This window comes from Taurulus bubalis, assembly GCF_910589615.1.
Source record: "Taurulus bubalis genome assembly, chromosome: 10".
NCBI lineage: Eukaryota > Metazoa > Chordata > Actinopteri > Perciformes > Cottidae > Taurulus > Taurulus bubalis.
In genome coordinates, this window is record NC_136598.1 from 20,152,425 (window position 1) to 20,174,780 (window position 22,356).

Genomic DNA, 22,356 nt, shown 5'->3' on the forward strand with positions numbered 1-22,356 from the left:
GAGCGATTCGCTTTTTGTTGTTGTTATAAACCAACGTCAGTTTTAACTACAAATTAAAATTAAAGATGAAATAAACCTCATTAGTTAGTTCTTTACGTCGCATTTTATAGAAAGCACTTACACCAACGTTCAGGCACCCCTTTAGATGCAAGACACATTATAGAGGATTATAACAATGAACTGAAATACAAAATATTCTCAATATAAATACTTAGGCCAATAAAAAAGCACCTGGATTTAAAAAATAAATAATCTGACTGTACTATTCAAGTCTCTGGTGACGCAAAACATATTTAGGTGCATTTAACGTCTCCGCTACTAGTTAAATACTTAGACGTATTATACTTGAATGGGCTCTATTTTGTAGAAAAAAAACATTGTAAACCATTGGAAATTACAATTGTGTCCACGTTGAGGAAAACTATGTTGTTGAAACATTTTTATGTCTGTCTATTCTAATCACAAACACCCCAGTAACATAATACATTACCATTACCTGCACACCACTATAACAAATAATAATAATATCCAATATACATTACATCATATTACTTAAATCTGACACTTATTATTTTTGTTGGGATTCAAACAGGTCGCAGCAACTCACCACATATGGATGAGCGTTTTATTTTGAAGGTTGGAACAGCTTGCGACCGGAAATGCCATTTCAACTTCCCGTGGCGGGGGACGACAGGACGAGCGCCGCTTTTAAACAACAAAGATGCTGACAGCTCCGTGGACTCCGTCATGAAAACCTCTCCCTCACAGCGTGAACCCGCCGGTGGACCTCAGACTGCGTGCTCTGAAACCTCCCGGTCCTCCCGGGGAGTCTCCGCTCTTCACACCGGGGGGAAACATGTCCATCGTCACAGTTCAGCTCGGCCAGTGCGGTAACCAGGTGGGCCACGAGCTGTTTGACGTCATCTGCAGCGATGCTCTGGAGGGACAGAGGAAAGTGTACAGCGCTGCCGGATGCGAGCGGTTCTTCCACCAGACTTCACGTGGAGGTAAACACCAGGGCCCTGTTTCTCGTACCTGGCTAAACAAAGTCAAGCAAATGTCCTAATCTCCATCTTAAATTAGCGAGATGATTGACATCAGGCTATCTGGGTTTATTCACGGCTCATCCGCGCTGAAACGTCTCGTTAATTCTAGCCAGACGTCAGTCATATGGATAAATGCGCGCGCCCGCTCCTCTTCAGAAGGGATAATAATCGAGCACTGACACCACGATGTTCTAACAGTACAATGGACAATAAACTCAGAGGAACCTCCTTTTATCTCTCTACTGAGAAGCAGGAGATGATCATGAAGGCATTTGAGGAAGTCAATACTGTAGTCATTCACAGCAAACGCGCTGCGAATATTCCAAAGTCTTTGCAACATTGTTGCCGTGAACGCAACTTTAACATCGCCCCGCTGCGAGACATAAGCGTCGCAAATATATCAAGTTAAATGCGTCAGTGTTGGGAAAATGTATCGGCAAATTTTAAGCGTTTCATCACCCAAATCAATCAGATTATATTTGCGAATAAATATATACTTATGAGGATATATGTACTGTATGCGCGTATGAATCATGTACTATATGTATATACATGTATGTGTATATTATATAACTAGGAGTTTGAATATGTGTATGGGCGGATCAGTATGTATGTATTATTCATAAACAGAAATCCAATCAATTTAAGCAGTGAAAATAAATTGTGTGTGATTCTCTGTATTCTCATCACGATCACCTTAATCATGTTCTACAATAATGATATGTATGGTGTACTAATAACACTGTCATATAATTATGAGTGCTTTCAGCACATCCATAAGTTTCTGAAGAGCTAAATAAACTTAAGAACAGCGGCATGCAGCGGCTGATAGTCTGTGTCTGAGACGGGCGATCAGCTGCGCCTGTGGTGATCAATGTCCGCGGCTCGAGAAGCTCTCGTAAATAAATTATTTCTTGCCGGCAAAATCTATATCGCCGTGTACAGGAAGTCATGATAATGTAAAGGATGGATCCTGGCGATCTGGAAGAACTCTCTCCCTATAAAACTAATATAACTAATATCGCTCCTTCATCAATGAGGAAGGGAGCTGCCTTTTTTGTCCGTGGGAGTGGCCAGTTTATCCAGTGAATTTCAGTAAGCCTGCCAGGGAGCAGGTTTACATTTTTGGCTGTGTTGCTATGGTGATTAATCTAAGCTTGCTTCGAGAAACCGAGAAAGCCAGACCTACGTCATCTTATCCTGACAATTAGCCCGCTAACTCAGTAAGCCAGGTACGAGAAATAGGGCCCTGATGTCACCTGATCATCCTCTACGGGGGACATACCTCATAATACATACTTCTTTCTGTTCTTGCGGTCATGAAAAACCTGGAAAAGTCATGTTTTAAATATTTTAGTTTAAATATATATATATATTTTTAAAGTCATGGACATGTGTTATATTCATATGTTCATGACGTTCATTTACGGCGAGTTTGAAATAATGAATATGCTTTTAAAAGAAAAACGCTCAAAATATAAGCAGGCGTACATACAGGCATCTATATAGATGTTAATTATTTTAATCAAACCATTGTCTCTCATTCATTTGTGTCATTTAAGGTTTACTGTATGCTTTGCATTCTCATTGTTAGTTTAAATACTACATGTTGTCACTTTTTCTTGTATACACCGAGATTTCACAAAATGTTTAGTCATGGAAATTTTGTTTAAAGTCATGGAAATCCATTGGTCAAAATGTGTATGAACCCTGCACATAATAACAACTCATGGTTAACTGTCATGTCTCCCTGTCTGAACACCAGAGCTCGTAGCCAGGGCGGTGCTGATTGACATGGAGCCCAAAGTGGTCAACCAGAGCATGAGCAGGGCTGCAAAGTCTGGCATGTGGAGGTACGGAGAGACGTCACACTTCAGCCAGAAGCAGGGCTCTGGGAACAACTGGGCTAATGGGTATGACATTTTGACCTCTTCTGTAAAATATGTAAAAACTAATAATCTGTTTTAAAAAAAAAACACATGGCGCATAAATTAACACTGTTTTTGTCATAGTAGCATGACTATTATAAAGCAAAACATTGGCAATCGCCTCATCGTTTTGTCAATATGTCCAAAACCATCCCAACTCGAGGCCTATTTTACTCGCATTTTCCCTAAGCTTTCAATCTGTCAGTGGTTGGAGATGAATGCAATGACTTAATAGCTCTTATGAATTCATCCATTGCACTTTTAGGACTCATCTCTTTTGATTTATAAGTTAAATATGACTCATTATGGGTTAATTTGCAGATATGTTTTCTCTTTTGTCTTAGAACTGTGTGAAATTTGTCAACAATTTCCCATTCTATTTAAGTTATGTCAGTTTAGTATCATTTGTTACAAAGAAAATGATCAAACTATCACAATTAAGAAGTTTTTGCCTAAAAAATGACAAACGATTGATTGATAATCCAAACATTTGCTGGTTTATTTTCAGTCGATGCACTAACTGATCGAATAATTGTTGAGCTCTAAAATGAAGCATCAAACCGTTTTAGAAATGGCGGTTCGACCACAAAAAGTATTAAAAAAAAAGAAGCTCGTAAGCAGGCTTTGAGTTGGGACTGTTTCATGCTTTAAAAACAAGCAAAATGTAACTCGGTATGACATTTTGTTTTTACTGACGCTTCATAAATAAATCCTGTGCTTCTTGTGTCCCACCAGGTACTGTGTCCACGGGCCGCGTCACAGAGACGCGGTGGAGGAGCTGGTGAGGCGAGAGGTGGAGCGCTGTGACCGCTTGGCCGGACTCATGGCCATGATGAGTGTGGCGGGGGGCACGGGGTCCGGCGTTGGAACCTACGTTACCCAGTGTCTGCGAGACATCTACCCCAAGTCCTTCATCATCAACCACCTCACCTGGCCGTACGGGACCGGGGAGGTACGGAGACGGCTAACAAGCGTTCATCTTTTAATATTATAATTCATTATTAAAATCTTTTTCTTCTTCTTCTCCTCAGGTGATTGTCCAGAACTACAACTCTGTGCTGACGCTGGCTCACCTCTACCAGCTGTCGGACGCCATCCTGGTGCACGAGAACGACACGGTGCACAGGATCTGCGGCCAGCTGCTCAACATCAAACACATCTCCTTCGGTGACGTCAACAGGGTGATCGCTCACCAGCTGGGCAGCGTCCTGCAGCCCGCGCTCACCGCCGACTCCCGCGGAGTCTACGGCAGAAATCCTCTGGGTGAGCGGTGCCGAGACACACAGGTTTCCCCACAGGGCCTGGAGTTGGATATGAAGAGGTGTAGTTGTTTGGACATTTTATAAATGGAAAATTTGACTCTGAAGGAAACGTCCTCTGCCGCTGATTCAGCCACAACAGGAAATGACTCCAAACATCATCAGCTCAGACCTTCCATCTCCTCGTTGCATGTACCCGAATGTAGACTTTACGCTTTGTCGTCTCTCAGGTGAGCTGGTGAGCGCCCTGGCGTGCCACCCGGAGTACAAGCTGCTCAGCGTGTGCACCATCCCTCAGGTACCCATTTCCTCCATGGCCTACAGCACCTTCAGCTGGCCCAGCATGCTCAAACACCTGCGGCAGATGCTCATCTCCAACACCAAGATGGAGGAAGGCAAGTTCTGTCAAATTTACGTTGGTAATGCAGTCTCAGTTTAGTTTGTCGAGCTGTTGAAAGTGAGCGTAATCAGTGAAACGCGTCTGAGGAGTCGTCGTTTGTCCCGTGTCAGGTATAGACTGGCAGGTGCGTCCGCCTGCAGGTTCTGAGCAGACCAGGAGTCTCGCAGGATCCAGCTTTAACCGCTCCCTGGCCAACCTGCTCATACTGAGAGGGAAAGACGTTTACAACGCAGAGACGGGTCTGGTTGAAATGGCTTTCAGGTTTTAATATTTTAACTTCAGGCGTGCAGCACAAGAGATGTGAACTGTGTGCTGTCCACAGGTGGCTTTGAAGACCCGGCCCTGTACACCTCCTGGCTCTCGTCAGAAGCAGCTTTCAATTTGTGGAAATCCCCAGTGCCTTTTAACAAGTATGAAAAATGTGCTACGCTGGTCAGTAACAGCCAGGCTCTGCTCAGACCTCTGGACAACATGGTGGGGAAAGCCTGGAATATGTTTGCATCCAGGTGAGTTAGAACAAATGCTAGGTCCAAACAGTTTCTTTTAAACATTTTATTTCTGGATTAAATGTCTTTTAATGTTTCCTTTCCTCTGTTAAAGGGCCTATATCCACCAGTACATCAAATTTGGGATCTCAGAGGAGGACTTTCTAGACAGCTTTACGTCTATTGAGCAAGTCATCTCCAGCTACAGTCAACTGCTCTAGAGATGAAGAACTGAACAAGACCACCACCGACCCTTAGAAATGGATGTCCCAAACACATTACGCGCTTTTCTTTTATAAACATGTAAATAAAAAATATTTTATTTGGTTCACCTAAAGAAACAAATTCCATAACTGACAATTTCTTTGCACCAAAAGTATCATTGGGAGACACATTCATTTGTTATGGACTTTGGAATTAGGTCATTTTGTCAAATGCTGCTTTCAGATTTAACTTTTAAGACAACATATCAAAAACTTCTACAACCCCCTTGCCAACGGAGCACCGCCATCTGCTGAGGAAGACCATGTGTTGTGATCAATAGCTCCCCAACTGCTACCAAGCTTTTCTAGTTTGAAAATGTAAATGCATGTTCAACTAAGTGTGTCCAGCAGTTATTAGGACCAAAGAAAATTGACAGCTGTTAACATACTTTATCACTTTATTCATTGTTTTTTTTCTTCCATCATAGTATCCCAGAAGTGGGATGAACGACAAAAAAAACAGGCCTTTGTTTGCACAAATGGACCAACTGAAATCAGTTTTGAGCCGAGCGGCACAAACAAAAAGGCTGAAGGCCCACAACTTCAGCCAGCTTACAGACTGTTGTTGCCGTGCTAATTTACCAGCCAACACCAGTCTGATAAGCTAGCTGACGGGATGGGAAAGTTGAGTCGAGGAGTCCGTGAGAATATAGACGGGGGCCTTATCCACCAGCTGGAGTGGACCAGTATGTTTCAGGCTGGATTTCTTCTCCCCGACATGGCTGAAAAGTCTGATAAACTCCGATAAACAACAAGAACGGATCGTGCTGAACTGTTCACTTACCTGAAAGATGTTAATTTCTCAGAACATTAAGCATTAGCTCCGTCACGTGGGTTTAAAGACACTTCACAACTGTTTTTAAACACCACAAGATCACAACATAGCTTATAGAGAATGAACATTTCAAAGTTATTCTTCAACTAAAAAAATGCAAAGGACTAATAAAAGAGAGAATCAGACTTGGAAACTAGGGCCATGGTTTACATGTTTTATACATGATCTGATCCAAGGTTCAACCTAAATGTACAGAATAGAAATGGGTCTAGTTAGCCGAGAGTACAATGTCACTTTACAAATGATATCACCTTTTCTTTTTTGTTTTGGTTGAAGTTAACTCATGTCCACACAGACCAATAGAAATACATCTGTGCATACTGTCAAAAAGATAGTAAGATATTTACACAATGTGCAAACCGTCAATACCACACTGTTTTAAGTTGATATTGCTTTTTTTTCTTCTCTTCACCATTTTAAAGTGGACACTTCTAAAGACCAAAAAAAAAATAGACAAATTTGGTCTTGTGGTTTAACAGGACAAAAACATGAGTAAAATTAAACCCTGAAAAGAAAGACCGTCCATAGCAGTTATCTCGCCAGCACACTGTACAAACAAGTCGAGATCCATCCATACATAATGGTTACAAAATTAAATAAAAATCAAGTTAAGTCAAAAACTATAATTCAAGGGAAGTGAGGCCTCCCCGTCTTGCATAAGGCATAGCATCTGATGGGCGCTGCATCTACACAGCAGTCACCACCAAACTGCTGCTTTACATCTGAGGTCAAAGAATGGGTTAATTTAACATGTTAAGATCAGCAATAAAAAACAATTGCACTACACACACCTAGAGTGAGATGAGAGGAAGAACTACAAAACCTGAAGAGAGACAAACACCAAACAGTACATACATCCTCAAAAGCACACGCGCGCGCACACCAACAAATAGTGCTTGGTTTTGGAGTGGTCAGCCTCTGAGAATGGATGAGGGGGTGAGGTTTGTTGTTAAGTTGTAAGTGGCTGTGGCCGAAGGGGGGCAGCAGCAGAAACACAGTCACTTGGATGTTTGTGCTGCTTCGTCTCGGCATCACTTGGTTTTCTCCTCCGAGTGCCTCTGCTGCTGCAGGCGCTTGGCGTAGCTCTGAGCCATGGAGTTGACGATGGAAGTCACAAAGTAGCAGACCATGACCAGCACCACCTTCTCAAACACCCACGACAGCCAGTTCTCACCCTGGAAACCCAAAAATGGGGAGGTGCATATGCCATCAGTTACTGTCATTAGGAGCCTACTGTAATATTACACTTCAAAGAAATAACATTGTGAGTATTGATTGCATCCTGCATACATGACAGTAGTACATGAAGAAAATGGTATTCATATGCAATCAACCAATACTAGCAACCAAAGCCTGATTAAAACTAGAACCCAGAGCTAGAAAATATAGAAGTATCAACGCATATGTTGGTCGATTAACTAAAAAGTACAGAAATGGAAGAAAGATGTTTGAGGTAATGAAAAAAAAAGTTAAGTTCCATACTTTGTCCACCAGAGAGCACTGATGACTATAATCTTCACACTTCTCTAATTATCAAATCTAAGTATCTTTGTATTTTTAAAAGTGTACAATTGTGAGGGGGAAAACTTTTTTTTTTACACTCCAAAATATCAATATTGGCCAAAAAAAAAAAAAAAAGAGAATTGGTTGATCTATACTAAAGCAAGCTCCTAACTCTGATGTTGATATTTTCCATCTAGGATGACAAAAGGCTCTAAGAGATAGAGATATATATATATATATATATATATATATATATATATATATATATATATATATATATATATATATATATATAGTCCATCTTAACAAATAAACACATCAATAAAAGTCATATTTTGGTGATATAAAAAAAGAATAAGTCATCATTCCAAAGGGGTGCACGGTGAAATGAGGTATTGCTCTTACCGCTGGTGCACTTCCTCCTTCATGGTGCAGCTTGTTCCTCTGTGCTTCCAGGTACTGACTGAAGGGCTTCTGGAGTGATGGTCCCACTTTAGGCACAGACCTGACACCACAGCCCAGCATACAGCCACCCAGCATGGCAAAGAAAAGACACACAAGAGACAGGGAGGAAGAACATTAGTTGACTTACCCTTTAAGCACCCTTCCTTTGACATGAAGAAGACTGAAGAAGAAGAACACGTGTTCCCTATAAGAGCCTTTAAGAGCAGCTCATAAAGCCTTCTCTGTCCCTGAACACTACCAAAGGTCCTCAACCAGCATCCTTATAACAGCTGCTGGAGGCCCCATCCTACATGTGGGGCCCATCCTGGAGCTTCCACCTCCTCTCCTCCACTGTGAGCAGGAGCAGACAGCAGAGAGGAATGAAGCAGAAAGCCTTTAGCCCTCCTTTTATACTGCTCAGCTCTCTATAGGAGCCAGTGTCAGCCCCTTATATCAGGAAGTGAGTCGACATGATGTCATCACCTTTACCACCATTGCTGCCTTCTCGGTGGAAAGATATCTAATCAGGGTGTGCTCATGTCCTTATTTGGTTATGTGGATCAGCTCACCAGGGGGGGGGGGGCAATCATAATGGTTACCATCTTATTCATTCATGTAATATAGAAGCAATGGAGCTATAGTTTTACATGTTGGCCGGCAGTGGTACAGTTGAAACAGATCTCTACAGTATGTGAAACTTATTACCTAAAAAAAGAACAGACTTCCTACTGCATGAATTTGATTCTGCCTCAAGTTAAGACAAACATGTTTTTAGACAAATTACTAAACAACTGAGTAATTGCTCAATTTTAAATAAACCCAACTAGTTTTAGTTTGACTCATTCATCTTCGTGCTATCTCTTCCACTTAACATGCAAGCTCAAAAAACATCTCGTTTCAGCACTAAAGGACTCATCATAACGAGTCACAAAGGGCCATCTGAATTTCATGGGAAAGAACCTTGAATTTTATTTTTCCAATCAAAAAAGACACAGGACCCTCCACTAGGACCATAGATTCAGGTCAAAGCTACGACCTGGACGTCCACAAAAGAGAACATTTATCAGCCAATAGATTAAATGAAAAATTAGCAGTTAGTGTTAGTCTATCATGAACATTAAGTCTGACTAAACTTTATTTTGCCTACTGACAATTCATTACTCGACTTGCAATAAATACTAATTAGTATCTTTTACATTATTTTTTAGTTTGAATGCCACATATCAGCACCCAAAATGTGAATTAGGATATTACCGTTACCTTTAAATGGGTTAAACCTGAAACTAGTTTAACAGTCAGAAAGTTTCCGTCCTTTACTGAGGCAAATATCTAAGTCAAAGATGAACTTGCTGAGTCAGCTCAACATGTTCAGATGGGACCACACATGCCTGACCACCAGTGCTGCAGAGAGTGTGTGTGTGTGTGTGTGTGTGTGTGTGTGTGTGTGTGTGTGTGTGTGTGTGTGTGTGTGTGTGTGTGTGTGTGTGTGTGTGTGTGTGTGTGTTACATCTTTTCCGTGGAAAAATGTGAAATGCATCCACGTACAGCCCCACAGTGAAAGCATTTATTTGTACAGGATAAAAAATGCATCTGAAAATGTTTACAACTGCATTGTCAACCACCAAACCAGAGGAAGACAATGACTCCACAAACAACTTTATTGTCTTTCTCACACACTCATGCGCGCACACACACTTACCCAATGAGAGACACCATCTGCTCCACTATGTGCTTGCTGAAGGTGATGATAACAAATAGTTTCTGGAGGAAAACAAAGGAGAGATTAATAAGCGTTAAAAAAACATTACTTTCTGATAATATGCAGAGGTATACACAACAATATATATTTTATATATTTTTGTAAAACGGTGTTTTACAAAATTATATATCTTTTTGTAAAACAGTGTTTTACAAGACATGGGGGAAGCAAAATTTAGGAAGGAAAAAAATATTAACACAACCAACATGACAAACAAAAATATATATTTACAGATCCAACATAATTAGATTTATTATTTTAGCGGCACAGCTGTGGGAAATTAAGGCCACATCTGCCAGCGTCCACAGACACACTAATTACAAAACCCAAACCTGGCACTAAGCTAAATCCTGGGATGCGAGGAGCTTTGTGTGGTTTGCAAAGCGCCAAAGCGGGGGGGCAAAACCACAATATTCTTTCTCCGGTCCTGAAACTGATCAGTTTTAAAACCGCATGACACATGGCCCCCTGGACAAAATCAGACAGGATATGACACGTGATGTCCAAGAGTTTCAAGGTACAACAGAATATATACAAATAGACCCCCTGCAGCGTCTCACTGTCTGATTAACTTCCTTCTCTCATGTCTGGCTTCTCATGTCCACTCTACATCCTCCACACCTTTGCAATCCCTTTGTCTGAAAGGCCTCAGAGTGAGGTCACTGACTGGTACTACCATGAGATGGATAGGTTTAGTTTGTTAAGACACTCAGCGACTCACCCGCAGACAGACTTCTCTTTGTATCGGCTTATATTAGTCACTGGTGTGGCAGACTCAACAATCGACCCATAATTAAGAGGTTTTTTTTTTTTTTATCTACTGGATTTAAAAAATGTAAACTCTTGTTAAAGACTTCTTAAAAGCTTCCGTCCTTTCATCTTGAGCCCGTGTGTATGGTCTGGATGAATCCCAAAGCTAAAACTAGAATAAGGAATCCCCCAAAGGACCAGGGCCCCGTCAGAGTTAAGAGTTAAACCAGAAGAGCACAATTAGGAGTTTCTCACAGCCACCCGGCCATGAGCTAAGCTCTAGGTTTGATCTTAGCTCTCCCACACGTTTTGAGGTTGTGGGGATTGTGAATCAGCCAGCAGTGCATACCTCTTTCTTTTCTTATGAGTGGATTGTTTGACATGCATAATTATATTATGTGAACTGAGAATAGTGATGACATGAAACGATGAAAAGATGAGTCATATTCTGAACCAAGATGTCGTGTGCCGGTATGGTTTTTATGTTAAAATGGAAAAACGTGGTGTAATTTGACGTGAACTGGTCCTTTGCACATGTATAACCACCTCAGATAAGACTTTTAGTTGAGCTACCGACCTGTATATGCATCTTGACGATGGCTTTCCCAATTAGAGTTGCTCCAAAGAAGGTCCAGAAGGGAACCATGAAATGGCCGCAAGTTATTCCAGCCAGGTCGAAGAGGGGATTGGGGATCTGAAACGCACATGCATCAGAAATCATAGAGCACATTTTACTGATCCACCGGCTTATAAATTATCCTTGGTACAGGTTAATTCTCTTTAAAGTATATTTGACTCAACAGTGACACACGTTTGTTGAAATGAGGAAAGATATCTTGAATTCAACATTCATCTTTGATGATGCATGCATAAAACATGCAGGTACAGAACTTACCGAGGCACAAGCCAAGATCCCAAAAAATCCCACTTTCTGCACCATATGCTGAACGCCCAGTTTTGCTCTTGTGACAAAATCCTGCAAACAAATTAAGAAAAAACATATTACAGCTGTCAGACATGAATGGGTAAGATGTTCTAATAGCTTGACTGTCATGACTGCACAGTTCCATGGGTGTCTCTAAACACATCACACTTTTACTCATTTCTGAAAATACCTAAACTGTATTTCTCAGAGGTGTGGACATTAAAGAGGCATCTCATCTGATCAATGTCAATTTTGGAAGACATTTAAATTTCAATCTCCACAATTACAATTCATATTTGTCTTAATCTACAAGCACAACTCATTTTTAGTTGTGTCAGTTATCTTTGTAGTCAATATTTGTGGTGTATGTATGTATGTATATATTTTTTTAAATATTCAGAATTTCATTTTCCACGTCACGCAAAAATCCCTTTAAAGATGCAGCATTAGAGTTTTTTTTAAATAGTTACTAGTCATATTTTCACAGATTAAAATATGACAATATTTCACAGATTATCTGTCTCATGTACTCTCAGGATATAGTCACTGTTTGAGCAAATATGCCACAAGTTCAAGTGACAAGTTCTGAATAGTTTGTTTTTCCCGTTTTGTCATCTAATTTCAGTCCAAGGAAGAATACTGATCTTTTGTTTGACATTTATTCCTATGGACCATGTGTTCCTCGGCTCTTAATAAAAATGCTTCCGACTCTTCTGTTGAGTTGGTTGCTGAGAAAACATGTGAAAAATGCACATAATGCCGATACACCTGGAATACGTTCCCATGATGAAAACCATGTGATGGGAGGTGGGCCTCTTTAGCCTATTCAGCTGAGAACCAGTGAAGTGAGAATAGGTCATGGAGACAATGTCCACAGTTCTCTGATTTCTGTTGCTGCTGCTGACTCAGCATCTGATCTCAGCCGTCTCCAGTCATGTGAGCTTGGTTCCTGACAGAACTGTCTGTCATTCAAATTAGAGGCCGGTGAAAAGACAGGAGGGAAGGGAGGGGAAAGAGAGAGCGAAGCCCAAGGGATGATTAAAGGGGGAGCCGTGCTCAGGGTGACTCACCCACAAACAGACTGATTTACTGGAAGCGCAAAGAGGGAGGGGCTTCACTGAAGTCACATGGCACTTTAAGACCAATCACTGGACAGTGGCTCCATGGTCAGTTGTGCATTATAAAGATGAGGCCAGTTCGGATATGATCATATCATATTGGGTGGGTTGGTAAAGTGTAAACACCTGTGCTAATATGGAACCAAATAGAGGGATAAATACTTCAATATTCAGGGTAGTTGCTGTGTGTCTTCAATGGAGACAGGAGGTTGATTATAGGCCACATTCTGCACTAAATGTGACAAATTTGGAGGCCAAAGAAAGTGTAACCTATTCACAGTTGACTTGTGATTGTATTCTTTGGAGATTCTTAACCTGAATGAGATGAAAAATGATACACTTTGCATTAAGGTGTAACTGTTTGCCACTTCAAATCAAGTGAAAAGATCCTCTGAGGTGGGTAAAGCTTCTTTAATCTTTATTCAAATATTTCTTTGTATTTCTGTGTACATGACCTGCTGATGACAAAGCCAATGGTTCTCATAACAGGGTGTGTGTGTGTGTGTGTGTGTGTGTGTGTGTGAGACTGACCTGAGCGCCCTCCGCCTGCTCCAGCATCTCCTCAAACTCCTCGTAGTCTTCATCCTCTGGATCAGCCCCCGACTGACGAGCCGCTCTGGCCATGAAATACGGAGGCAGCTCTCCGATGGCAGTGCCCGCCCCCTAAACCAGCACAATTTAAAAAACGCTCCACGTCAGCATTTGCTTATCTATTTCCCCACGTTCACCCACAGGCAGCTAATTCATGCCACAATTAACACGACACACGACTATTTTCTGTAGGTAACGCTTATAAGAAAAGTTTTTCAAGCGCATACAAACATTATGTTTTTGTCTTTCCATTGGAATGTTGAAATGAGGGTGAGAGTAGTTTCCGGCTGTCACGATGCAACCCACTGCTGGTATTGGCTAACATTCTTGCCATTTCTCAGTGTTAGTCTCTGAATTGTGTTTTCATTCAAACTACGACTTACCCACATGCAGGCCTCCAGGCGGACCTTGGACATGATGGAGAAGAGGGAGATGCTTCCCTCCAGCCCTCCTACTTGGGGACAGACAATCTGGTCTGGGTACGGAGGCTCTGGGAAGTCTGTGGAGCTGCACTCGTATGCTGCCAGGGTTACTGATGCTATGTGAGGACCCTGAGAGAGGTGAGACAAGACCATCATTTCACCCAACTTGAATCATGAAACACTTGGACAACGGGGAATACAATACACGCTCAATCTGCAGAGGTCACAGGTCAAATGATATTTTAGACAGTCAGTAAATGCCAGTGGTGTATAGTAAAGAAGTAGAAATACTTTGTTCCTATACACCACTGGCATAGTATCAAAATACTTTGTTACGGTACTCAAGTTGTTTTTTTGGATATCTGTACTTTACTATTTATATTGCTGTTGACTTTTACTTCACTACATTGTGCAAAGAAAACTGATACTTTTACTGCGATACATTTCCCCTGAAAACTTCGTTACTCGCTACAAAATTCAATCTATCTTTAGAAAAATGAATCATGAGACCAACATCGAGGACTGTGGTGGAACACAGACTGCACGCAACGGCACCCGCGTGTGTTCTTTTTGTCGTCTACTCCTTAACTTATAACCCGCTTCACAAAGAAGCAGGTTTCAGAGCTTTTTTTGGAGATCTCAGGATACTCTGCCTTGATTTTTTAAAATCCAGAACATCGGCAGAGTTGAAACAGACTTTTAAGTTTCATTTTTGGGCTAACGTATCACGTAACCTCTTGACATTAGTAAAGATGTTCCTTCGGGAGGTTACGCACAGACGAATGTATTCGGTCATTTTTCAAAATAAAACATCTTTCCGGCCTTGATTTATTTTTTTCTATTCATTCTTTCTGTGCGGACCGGTACCGGCCGGAATGAGCACTTAAACGCACCGTTACAACTCCTTCATAGTGTCATATTGCTTTTTGGAGAATTATGATGATAAGTTCATAGTAGATGCAAAAGCATACTTATGTACAATATATTATGCTGAACATTGTTGCTCCTGGATGGATCACAGCCAACCCAATTATTTTCAACACACCTCCTTGTCCTCGGTCACAGTGGCCACAGCACTTAAAAGACCCTTTTCGGACCCTTTGCTTTTTTATTAACAGCATTTACTTGTGCTTTCAATACATAAGTACATTTAATATAAAAAAAATACTTTTGATACTTAAGTACAGTAAATATCAGATACTATAAAACTTTTACTCAAGTAGTAATCTAATTAGGAGACTTTCACTTGAGTCATTTTCCAGTCAGGTATCTTTACTTTTACTTAAGTATGGCTTTTGGGTACTTTATACACCACTGGTAAATGCTAGGTGTACCTGTATAAACTGTCAACGGTGTTACTTTGAGCCATGTGTACTTAATGATGTATTTAAGTATTTAGTAACTGTTGAACCTTTAACAACAATACATGGTTATATTGCTCAGTCCTTCACCAGTATTTGAGGGTCAATTAAATCTGCTGTTGCGTGATTAAATGGAGCTTGTGTGCAAACAGACTCATCTACCCACAGGTACAGACACAGGCCAACGGTAGCTGACTCAGGCTCTCCGACAGGCAGGTATGTCATCCTTTATCGTTGTTAAGACGTCTGGTTAGGCCCAGCCACCTGGCCTCAATAACCGTTGGCCCACCTGTAACTACAACACAGCGCCTCCATTATGCCTCCTCAAGGTGACACAGGCAGCACCGACAGTAGATGGACAGCACACAATTAATCTGTGTTGACTGGAACTACTCCCTCCCCCCACACAAAGTACGAGCACACAAGAGGCTTCTTTAGTTTACACAACACTGTCTGTTTCAAACCAAACAGGACTTCACTTAACTGCCATTTCTTCATGACACGACAAGTCAATTTGGTTTCAGAGTTTGACTCACAGCTTAGTTTTTCCTTGTCAAGACTCTGATACTCAGACAGGCTGCACTGCAGTGAACTTCTTTGTTCACCAAAGTACAACGCTTTGCATACAGGGCAGATAAACACTTCTTTGTGCCATTGACCAAATGGATTTCCATTAAATTAAAAAAAAAGTTTGTTTATTTAGGAACAAGACAACCTGGCAAAAGCACCGCTGGTGGACCCATAAAGCAGCAGAGTTCTTGACATTCACGTTGGATGGGACAACCAACATAATACCAATTCTTCTGTTTCCTACCAGTAATGGGTCTAAATATGTAAAAGGTTATTGGTAAAGTGACTCAAGAGGAAGGGCCACGGGGTGATTCAAATGGTTTATCCTCTTGCATGAGTTCAGGAAATTTCCCAGCAATCTACTTTGACATTTTGACCGCTGGATCACGCAGGGGGGGGGGGGGGGGGGGGGGGGGGGGGGGGGGGGTTCTTGGTTGTGGTTCTCTGCGTCACCAAAAATGTTAATAATGATTTAATCCTGTAGGGATCATGGTCAACCACATTTCATTGGACTCATTGAACAACTAATTAGCGAAACACCCTGTGTTGGTTGAGTTGCATTTTGACCTGATAAGAGAGGCATGCAGTTAATAAAATTAGGAATAATTCTCTGGGCATCATACAACAGTTAGCTCCCATCATTAAAGCGGGAAAAGAAGCTTTTGATCAAATCTGAAACATCATGATGAATCATAAGATCATACTGGTGAGTGAATCCCCTTTCCCATGAGCATGATGATTTCATCCTCTCTATGGGGCTATCTATTAATGCTTCAGGCTTGAGGTGAATTCACAGTGCAACTGCGCAGGTGGGACATGTGGTTTTTCCCTTCAAAATTAAAACCGGGGGTTTCCAGTCTATGGCCGACATCAACACTGAGTAGGCCGCAGTAATAGGAGCCGTTTCATCTAAGTTTTAGTGAACAGAGACACAGGAAAGTCTCCTTTTGAGCAGAGGGCTTACATCATATGGTCAACATGTATGGGAGCTAAAGAAAATGCGATACAATCTAGAGGGGAACGCGATGATGGACGCCTGGATTGGTGCGAGCAGATGGCAGGAGGTCGAACAGAGAGGAACTGGGAAAGGACTGATGAGAAACCTCTTCAAGACCACTCCTCCACATGGACAACCTCTTGAACATGCAGTTGAAACCAATTGTATCTTTGGTCAATTCATGATGAAAAGTTGATCAAACGACCACATTCTTCAGTCGCTACTTGGGCCACAAGAACCCTCCCGCTTATGATAACAAACAAATGACACACGGTATGATTGTCCTGAATTTCAAAAGAATGGGTTCACCCAACAGAACACTTTCCTCCTGTAACATGAAGGTTGCTAGCCACTAACATTTTGGGAATACTGGTTTACATTTCATCGTCAAGACCCCAAAAAAAAGAAGAAAAAAAAGGGAGGAAAAAACGGTTTAACAGATGTTCCATATGGGGGAGATGATGGTGCCTCCCTCACACAGAGAAGGCAGGGGATGAGGTTAGTGTTAAAGAAAAGTATGAGCCACCACTACCGTTGCATTATTGTTGGATTGAGTGTTTTAAGTAACTGAAGACTAGAGACAGAGGACAGTGAACCCAATAAAAACAAACACACGGTACAATGTGAAGCTGATAAGCCATAAACCAGACCCTATTGTCCTTGATCTCTAACGAATCCGCAACTATGAATACTACTACTGAATGACTATCGGCCAGTTGCTCTAACACCCATAATCACAAAATGTTTCGAGAGACTAGTTCTCTCCCACATCAAATCTGTCATCCCTGCCGATCTTGACCAACACCAGTTTGCTTATCGGACAAACAGATCAACAGATGATGCAATCACAACAGCTCTTCATTCAGCCCTTACACACCTGGATCACAACAACACACATGTAAGGATCCTGTTTGTTGATTTCAGTTCTGCCTTTAACACAATAATTCCACACAAACTGATTCAAAAATTTAGCAACTTGGGCTTGGGCAGTTCACTGAGCAAATGGGTGCTGGACTTCCTCAGGAACAGACCCCAGTGTGTCCGGATGGGGGACCACACCTCAACCACTCTGACCCTGAGTACTGGAACACTACAGGGGTGCGTCCTCAGTCCTTTTCTCTATTCCCTCTTCACATATGGCTGCACAGCTATTCACCCCACCAACACCATGGTCAAATTTGCAGACGACACTGCTGTAGTAGGACTGATAACCAACAACGACGAGACAGCCTACAGAGAGGAGATCCAACATCTGACACAATGGTGTTCACATAACAACCTGGAGTTAAACAACAAAAACAAAAGAAATGATAATAGACTTCAGGAGAGCTAGGCGGGTGGAGCACGCTGCCCTCTGTGTACGTGGAGAGGGTGGACTGCTTCACATACCTCGGAGTCCACATTTCATCAGACCTCACCTGCTCCAAAAACATCTCCCATCAGGTGGGGAAGGCCCAGCAGAGGCTCTACTTCCTCAGGAAGCTGAAGCAGGCTCACCTTCCTCAACACCTGCTGATAAACTTCTACCGGGCGACCATTGAGAGCCTCCTGACCTACTGCTGCACTGTGTGGTTTGCTAGCTGCACAGTGGAGGGCAGGAGGGATCTGCAGCGGGTGGTGAGGATGGCAGAAAGAGTGATTGGGACCACATTACCCCCCCCCCCCTCAGTGACCTATACGCTGGCCGGCTCTGTAAACAAGCCAGCTGTATCTCCAGGGACCCCACCCACCCTGGACATGCACTGTTTGCTCCACTTCCATCTGGAAGGAGATACAGGACAATTAAAACACACACAAACAGACTAAAAAACAGCTTTTATCCACAGGCTGTCAAATGTATAGAACCCCCCCCCCAAAAAAAACCTGAGGGCACTAGCACTGACTACTGAACAATATTCAATGGCATGTGCACTTTATGATGATCCACTTATTGATCTGTCTACTTGTGTTGTGAATGTTTCTATGGTTGTTTTTAATGTTTGTCTTTACTGTAAGAGCTGCTAAACTGTTTTTTGTTGTTTTTGACAATGACATTAAAGTATTCTATTCTAAAAAAAAAAACTTATTTTCTGCATAAATGTGATCATAAATCAAGAGTCTGAGCAAGATTCCCCAAAAACGACTCCTCGATTGCTCCCCGAGTTTTTTAAATCTTTTTTTATTGTATTGTTCAGTGCCTTCTCATCATCCCCGAGAGTAATACTGCACATCTTTAGAAAGATTAAGACCTAAAGCATCTAAATAATCACAATAAACACAAGCATTGACATGTCAGGAAGCATATTCAGTCCAAAACAAAATGTTTTTCGGTTCAGAAATTGAAAAATGACCTACTTTGACCTGAATCTCGCTCGTACCATGACATACTTAGTATGTAAATGCCCGTCTCCTTCAGCAGGTGTCATCTGACACGCTTTCAGACAAGTCTGAGGACCAATGAGATCCAGGACCTCGAAACACCTCCCCCCTCCCCCGTGAAACGTTATAATCGCTTAGTCATGTTGCGCTTACGGAATCTTAAAAAAAAAGAAGTAAAACAACCACACGTATCTTCTCACAAGAGTTACAGTACTTTAGCAATTTAAATGAATTAGATCGGAACTGTGGATGAGGAGATAGCACAGTTTTAGTTTTGTAAAAACACAATTATTATTTCAGGGGAAAAAATAAAAAAAGAGAGCGTAACTTTATAAAGTTAATGAAACGAGTACGCAGCATCTCTGACACAGGGAGGTAACGGCAATATCTTTTCCCATGATTTCAATATCATGGAAACATCTGACTCAGCAGGTCCACATCTGCACAGATTCTACATAACAGAAGCCACCTCATCGGTCTAAAGCGGACTGTGTCGCACTCTGGTTTTATGTTGCTCATTTTGCTCTTTTTTTTTTTACCACAGCCAAGACAAATGACACACATTTTGGTGACTCAGTCATACAGTCATTCTGTGACTGCATGTCAGGGAAACATTACAGTGAACATTTGGTTAGCTCTGGACTGAAGGGTGACAAAATGGAATGAGTTCAAATGAGCAGAAGAAAATGAATATGGAGTGTGACGCCATCCTCTGGCAACTACAGGAATAGACACACATGGGGTTTTTATGTTATTTATACAGGTATATCTAAAAGAGAGTGTATGGTGAGTTAGATGTAATTTACATGTGAAAAAAAAACTAAAAACAGCTTGTATACTGTAGAAACACACAGGACATCCTGAATCACGAGTATCGCCGACCAGATAATGACAGTTACCAGTTTCTCCTGAGACATTATCATTTTTCAGCATTTTGACTGCATGTTGGCCAGCTGAGTTAGTTTTCCCATAAGTATGTAAATGTAGTAATGCGTACAATCATAACAAAATCATGTGTATGATAAGATATTAATGTGGTTTTAGTGGAAAGTTACATGTATTTATAATGTCTGTTTTTGAGTGCATTTACAGTGTTGTACAGGTGGGCAACTGTGGGCTTGATCACTGACCGCCATTTTCTCCGGTTAATACAATTTCATGCTGCTTATTCAAAATGACATTTCTTCAACATTTGCTCCAGTTGGTTTTTAACTATATTTGGAGCCAGAACAGTCGCTGGCTTCGCAGTCATAAAGATGTGCGTTAGTTTTGTTACATTTTCCTCTCACTTTTGCTCTGTTGCTCATCTAAAAATGGATGATTTATTCACAGCCATAGCAGTGAGGTGGCTGCTGGGATTGCAGCGCTTCATACATTTTTTTCCATATATTTTTTGGGTATTGTGTTTGTGAGCATCTCTGTATTTTGTAATAACCCAATTAAAAAACTGCCGTGTACCGTAAAGTGTTATCTTACCAGATAGAGGAGAAAGGTGTGCAGGCCAGTCCCAAGGCCAACTGAGGACAGGATCCCAAGGCCTACCCAGTAGGCACACCATAGGAACCTCTTCTCCAGGTACTTAACATACTTTAGCAAGGAGAGTAAAATAAAACTGATTAGAAGGCGGAGGAAACAGGAAATGCTCATACATAAAAAAAAGAGGCAATTCTTAATTACTGTAAATAACAGTTTGAGTCTTTCAGTATCTGTTGGAAGTTACAATGTCCTCACATTTAATGATTTACAAAAGATCTGTTGTGGGTTACATATTAGTTCATCATTATAAATGTGAGGCATTTAGGGAGATTCATTTCATGATGAAACTCGCCGATGCTTTCAGCGAACGGTAACGGATCACTGCACGGAGGAATTTGGAAACATAACTTTCCGCCAAGGGTTAACTTAACAGCACAGACCTCATTATTTCCCAACAGCTTTCTTACAATAGTGTTTTGAGGTAGATAGAGAGTGACTTATCATTAACCTTTAAACAGGCTGGTGACAGAGCAATGGTGTTGATTATTAACGTCACAAAAAAAATAAACTAATCAGTCAAGCCTTACTTGTTGGTGTGTTCCCTCAGTAGAGTAGGCGAAGGAGAACAGAGAACATAACAACAAAACTAAGAACACCGTGCCTCGTCGTTGCCAAAGCCTGAACAGGAAGGAACGTAAACAACATGTCAGTATTATTTAATTCAGAGTCTGTGTCTCCAAACATGACACACGGTCCTAAGCACAAGCAAACCAACACATCCTGACAAAACACTAGAATAAAACCAGTTCAACTTCTTACTTCACGGTCCACTCCTTTAGCTTGATAAGGGTCTCCAGGAGGAAATAATGCAGTGTGGTGACAGGCCTCCTCCATACCACCAGAGACAGGCGATCCTCCTTATCTTTCTGTCGCCTCTCTCTTACTGAAGAGTCTGGAGAACAAACAGAAATGCAATCAACTTCAAATACTGGAATACTTGCCTCTACTTCCACTACTGTAGTCCGTTGACCCGTTAATGCTAAATACATGATACATGTGACACCAACAAGTTCTATTCCAGGCCACCCTTTGAAAATGTAAAGTAGCATGAAATTAATCAGGGTGTTTTATGACTTGTTCAGCCCTTATGGTGGCAGTTATCGCACTGTGTCATCAGAGATAACACCAGCTGAGCACTTCAGGGACACCTCGGAGATGAGCGTATCCTTCTCTGCTGTACATTTTAAAAGTTCACCAACCTGTCGACTTGCCGTTCTGTTTTCCTTTGGCTGCTGCACGTTTCTGTGGCTGTCCACAACGTGCTCCATTGGCTGCCATGTCTGTCGAGGTTTAAGCAGGGCAGCTCAGGCAGTCTAGGAGGAAAGAGAGAGAAAAGTTGGTCTTTCGTTCCCCATTGACCAAGAGACAATGTGACTGTCACGAAATCCTATCAGCTTAAAAAAAAAAAAAGGGAAGAAAAATGGACACGCCAACAGACATTCACATGTGATTACAAAGATACAATATCACACAATCTCTATTACCGACTGCCTCGTGACAAGCGCGTGTTGTTAACTTAATACTTGTCGCTTCGTGGTGTCAATCTGTAACAACATGTCAAATGCGTGCACATCACAAGCCTCCACATGCTAACCGGTTAGCCAACAATGCTAATGGCTAAGCTAGGGACGATGGCAGTTTCTACTTCAAAGTAATAGTTTTTTTAATAAATAAGAAGACGTCTTACTTGTAGGGAGATATGTAAAAACGTTCCTTGTCGTGCTTCTGCTATAGTAACGACAACATTTACTCTACATCGAGGGGGACTGGAGCGATGTTTGTTGAAATCATGACAGTCGTACCTCT

At 41.5% G+C, this 22,356-nt stretch overlaps 2 protein-coding genes across 2 annotated transcripts; one reads left to right on the forward strand and one right to left on the reverse strand.

The window, feature by feature from the left end:
* Positions 1-856: 856 nt before the first annotated feature.
* Positions 857-5,587, forward strand: tubd1 (tubulin, delta 1; the record flags this gene model as incomplete). The annotated part of the gene is made up of 8 exons (XM_079225376.1): positions 857-1,007; positions 2,812-2,959; positions 3,710-3,926; positions 4,006-4,237; positions 4,464-4,628; positions 4,744-4,872; positions 4,956-5,139; positions 5,234-5,587. The coding sequence occupies 8 exons, from the start codon at positions 857-859 to the stop codon at positions 5,337-5,339; spliced, it is 1,332 nt and encodes a 443-aa protein (XP_079081502.1). The 3' UTR covers positions 5,340-5,587.
* A 776-nt stretch (positions 5,588-6,363) lies between these two features.
* On the reverse strand, positions 6,364-22,294 carry vmp1 (vacuole membrane protein 1). Its single transcript, XM_079224374.1, has 12 exons — positions 22,238-22,294; positions 21,750-21,863; positions 21,310-21,442; positions 21,078-21,168; positions 20,491-20,601; positions 13,690-13,857; positions 13,247-13,378; positions 11,568-11,648; positions 11,250-11,366; positions 9,863-9,924; positions 8,125-8,224; positions 6,364-7,391 (listed from the first exon to the last, which is right to left on the reverse strand). The coding sequence occupies exons 2-12, from the start codon at positions 21,826-21,828 to the stop codon at positions 7,248-7,250; spliced, it is 1,218 nt and encodes a 405-aa protein (XP_079080500.1). The 5' UTR covers positions 21,829-21,863; positions 22,238-22,294; the 3' UTR covers positions 6,364-7,247.
* Positions 22,295-22,356: the final 62 nt, after the last annotated feature.

Excerpts from the sequence above, each read along its gene's own strand:
- vmp1 (XM_079224374.1), bottom strand. The coding sequence starts at position 21,828 with ATGGCAGCCAATGGAGCACGTTGTGGACAGCCACAGAAACGTGCAGCA. Across the intron at positions 13,379-13,689 it reads GCCTGGAGGCCTGCATGTGG|GGGGCGGGCACTGCCATCGG; the intron begins GTAAGTCGTAGT and ends GTGCTGGTTTAG. Across the intron at positions 8,225-9,862 it reads CAGATGGTGTCTCTCATTGG|GTCTGTGCCTAAAGTGGGAC; the intron begins GTAAGTGTGTGT and ends CTGTGGTGTCAG.